We start from the raw sequence: 3,473 nt of genomic DNA on the forward strand, positions 1-3,473 counted from the left end.
CCTCTCCTTCAGCACTTACCTTCCATGTGTGTTGGTGTGTTATTAATGGTGCTCCACACTTTTCTGAGTCTCTGTTCATTTTTCTTCATTTTTTCTCTTCCTCTGTTTTTCAGTTTGCTTAATTGATATCAATCTATCTTAAAGATTGCTATTTTTTCTGCTAGTTCAAAACTACTATTCAGCCCCACTAATAAAATTTTCATTTCAGTTATTGTACATTTTGACTGCTGCGGGATTTCCATTTGGCTCTTTTTTATACATTCTTTTTATTGAGATTCCCCATCTGTCATGACATTCTCACAGTACCTTCCTTTACTTCTCTAATCATGCTTTCTCTTAGTTTTGTGAAAATATTTTCAATGGCTGCTTTGAGGTCTTTTCAATGAAGGCTGACTTCACATTGTTCTCACAGGTAGTTTCTGTTGCCTGATTTTTTCCTCAAATGTGGATCATACTTTCTTTTCATGGTTCATACATTTTGTTGGAATATGGACATTTTAGATAATTTATTGTAACAATTCAGGGTACTAGTCTTCCCTAATGGGGCTGGTTATTGGTATTTACTTGTTTATTTGCTTAGTTCCCACAATCACTGAGAACTGTCAGTAGTACTCGAAGACTTTATTCTTTCCCTGACCGCATTCAGCTGTTTTATATATACTATTTTAAAAATATTTTACATATACATATTTCTTTATTCTGTTTTGATTTTTTAAACATTTTATTCCATACACATTAGGCTTTCAAAGAAAATGTTTTAAATGTGTTTGATAAGATACAAAATATTGTTCGAACTAGTCCTCCAAAATTAATTGCAGTTATCTCAATGTGCCATTTCTTGAATACTGCAGACTTTACTTGCTAATATAGAGTGTGGCCATGCAGAACTTACCAGCTAATATACAGTGCACCCGTATTAATCTACCAAATTCCATGTTTTTGTGTCTATCTGTGAAGTTTCTACTGATCGGTTCATTCCAACATTACTATCATATTGCTTTAGAATTCTTAATATTTGATAGTGCAAGCATCACCCTGTTACTCTTTTATTCAACGTTTTTCTAGCTTACCTACATGCTTATTTTTAGATGAAATTTAGACCAGTTTCCTTTCTCAAAAACCCAGTTATAATTTTGATATCCAGTAAACTTTCTATTAATTCAAAAGAATATATAGTTTGGTGACATTTCTCTTCATATTGGAAACCTTGATATGTTTGTCAATTTATTTAATTTTTAATTTATGCCTCACTGGAGAAATCTGAAGGTTTTGCCCGATTCTTGTTAACATCTCAGTGCCATGATTTATTTGTTGATAGTGGGGATGAGATAGTTTTGCATTGTACTTTAACATTTTTCCTGATTCTCGTTAAATACAACAACAAGAGGCAACATTTCTGAGTGCTAATTGCATACCTGCTCCTTGTGTTAAGCACTTTATTACTTAATTTTGCCCCACCCCATAAAACTCATGTTTCGCATATAGAAACTGTGTCTTCAAGAACTCTGGTACTCTGCCTGAGGTTTCACAGCAAGTAAGTGGCAGTGCTTACTATCTTACTAGCTGGGAAAGACTTGATTTCAAGAATTCTGAACTCTAATAGTATTCTGGTTGATAGTCCTACTTTTTCCAGATAGATCATCGTATCAACAAATAATCATTGTTCCTACTCCTTTCAAATATTTTTATTTTCTTCCTTTTATTTTTGAACTACTTCTTGTACTGCATATATCTGTATTAAACATTATTTTAAAACATACACATATAAGATAACATACTACTCACTAAACACTTCAAGAATAGCGTAAGATGACAGGATTGAAAATAGGAATTACACATTATTCCTTTAACATTGAGTATACCAGCTTTGAAGTTGCTGAAATAATTACATCACATAAAAACTTTTTTTTCTACTTTCTTATTTTCAAAAACTATAAAATTGGGTTTAAGATATTCTTAATTCTAAGAAATGTTGATTTTGCTTATCTTCATGTTTTTATTCAAGTAAGGGCATTTGGTAAACATCTGTTGGTGTTAATGTTGCAGAGAGTTGGGGAAATGGAGGGAGCCAACCAGACTGAAGGTTCAGAGTTCCTTCTCCTGGGGATGTCAGAGAGTCCTGAGCAGCAGCGGATCCTGTTTTGGATGTTCCTGTGCATGTACCTGGTCACGGTGGTGGGAAATGCATTCATCATCCTGGCCATCAGCTCTGATTCCCGCCTGCACACCCCCATGTACTTCTTCCTGGCCAACCTCTCCTTCACTGACCTCTTCTTTGTCACCAACACAATCCCCAAGATGCTGGTGAACCTCCAGTCCCAGAACAAAGCCATCGCCTACGCAGGGTGTCTGACGCAGCTCTACTTCCTGGTCTCCTTGGTGGCCCTGGACAACCTCACCCTGGCCGTGATGGCGTATGACCGCTATGTGGCCATCTGCCGCCCCCTCCACTATGTCACAGCCATGAGCCCTAAGCTCTATATCTTACTCCTTTCCTTGTGTTGGGTCTTATCTGTGCTCTATGGCCTCGTACACACCTTCCTCATGACCACGGTGACCTTCTGTGGGTCACGAAAAATCCACTACATCTTCTGTGAGATGTATGTATTGCTGAGGCTGGCATGTTCCGACACTCAGATTAATCACACAGTGCTGATTGCCACAGGCTGCTTTATCTTCCTCATTCCCTTTGGATTCATGATCATTTCCTATGTGTTGATTGTCAGAGCCATCCTCAGAATACCCTCAGTCTCTAAGAAATACAAAGCCTTCTCCACTTGTGCCTCCCATTTGGGTGTAGTCTCCCTCTTCTATGGGACACTTTGTATGGTATACCTGAAGCCCCTCCATACCTACTCTGTGAAGGACTCAGTAGCCACAGTGATGTATGCTTTGGTGACACCCATGATGAACCCCTTCATCTACAGCTTGAGAAACAAGGACATGCATGGGGCTCTGGGAAGACTCCTAGATAAACCTTTTCAGAGGCTGACATGAGGGCAATTTGGAAAGACAGCATTAAAGTGGAGACTGGGAATATCCTTCATCCTATATAAGGGATTGTCCTATGTGCTACACAGCAGTGGTTGGGACATAGCTCCAGTTCAGAGAGAGCATGTGTATGTGTGTGTGTGTGTGTGTGTCTGTGTGTGTGTGTGTATATGGTGATAAAAAAGACTTATTTGTAACGTGGTGTCCCCCAGGTCTCATCAGCCTTGGCCGTAAACAAGGTCACATTAACACCAACACTAGAATGTTGCAGGGTGAAATTCTTCAATGTACTTGACTATAGGGACACATTCTTGGCCTTATCTGACTATATCTAGTTTAAACCTAGAGGTGTCTCTCACCTAGCACACATCCAAAGTACAGAAAGTAAATAGTAGCTGATAAGAAACTTAGTGACTTGGTTGTGGTGGTTTGAAAGAGATTGCAATCATATATAGTTGAATCAGCTGAGCCAGCACGTGACA

At 38.5% G+C, this 3,473-nt stretch overlaps 1 protein-coding gene across 1 annotated transcript; it reads left to right on the top strand.

The window, feature by feature from the left end:
- The first annotated feature begins 2,010 nt into the window (after positions 1-2,010).
- Positions 2,011-2,997, top strand: LOC112609883 (olfactory receptor 1D2). The gene has a single exon (XM_025363069.1). The coding sequence runs from the start codon at positions 2,038-2,040 to the stop codon at positions 2,995-2,997; it is 960 nt and encodes a 319-aa protein (XP_025218854.1). The 5' UTR covers positions 2,011-2,037.
- The last annotated feature ends 476 nt before the right edge of the window (positions 2,998-3,473 follow it).

This window comes from Theropithecus gelada, chromosome 16, assembly GCF_003255815.1.
Source record: "Theropithecus gelada isolate Dixy chromosome 16, Tgel_1.0, whole genome shotgun sequence".
Lineage (NCBI taxonomy): Eukaryota > Metazoa > Chordata > Mammalia > Primates > Cercopithecidae > Theropithecus > Theropithecus gelada.

Coding starts and splice junctions, on each gene's coding strand:
- LOC112609883 (XM_025363069.1), top strand. CDS start 2,038: ATGTTGCAGAGAGTTGGGGAAATGGAGGGAGCCAACCAGACTGAAGGT.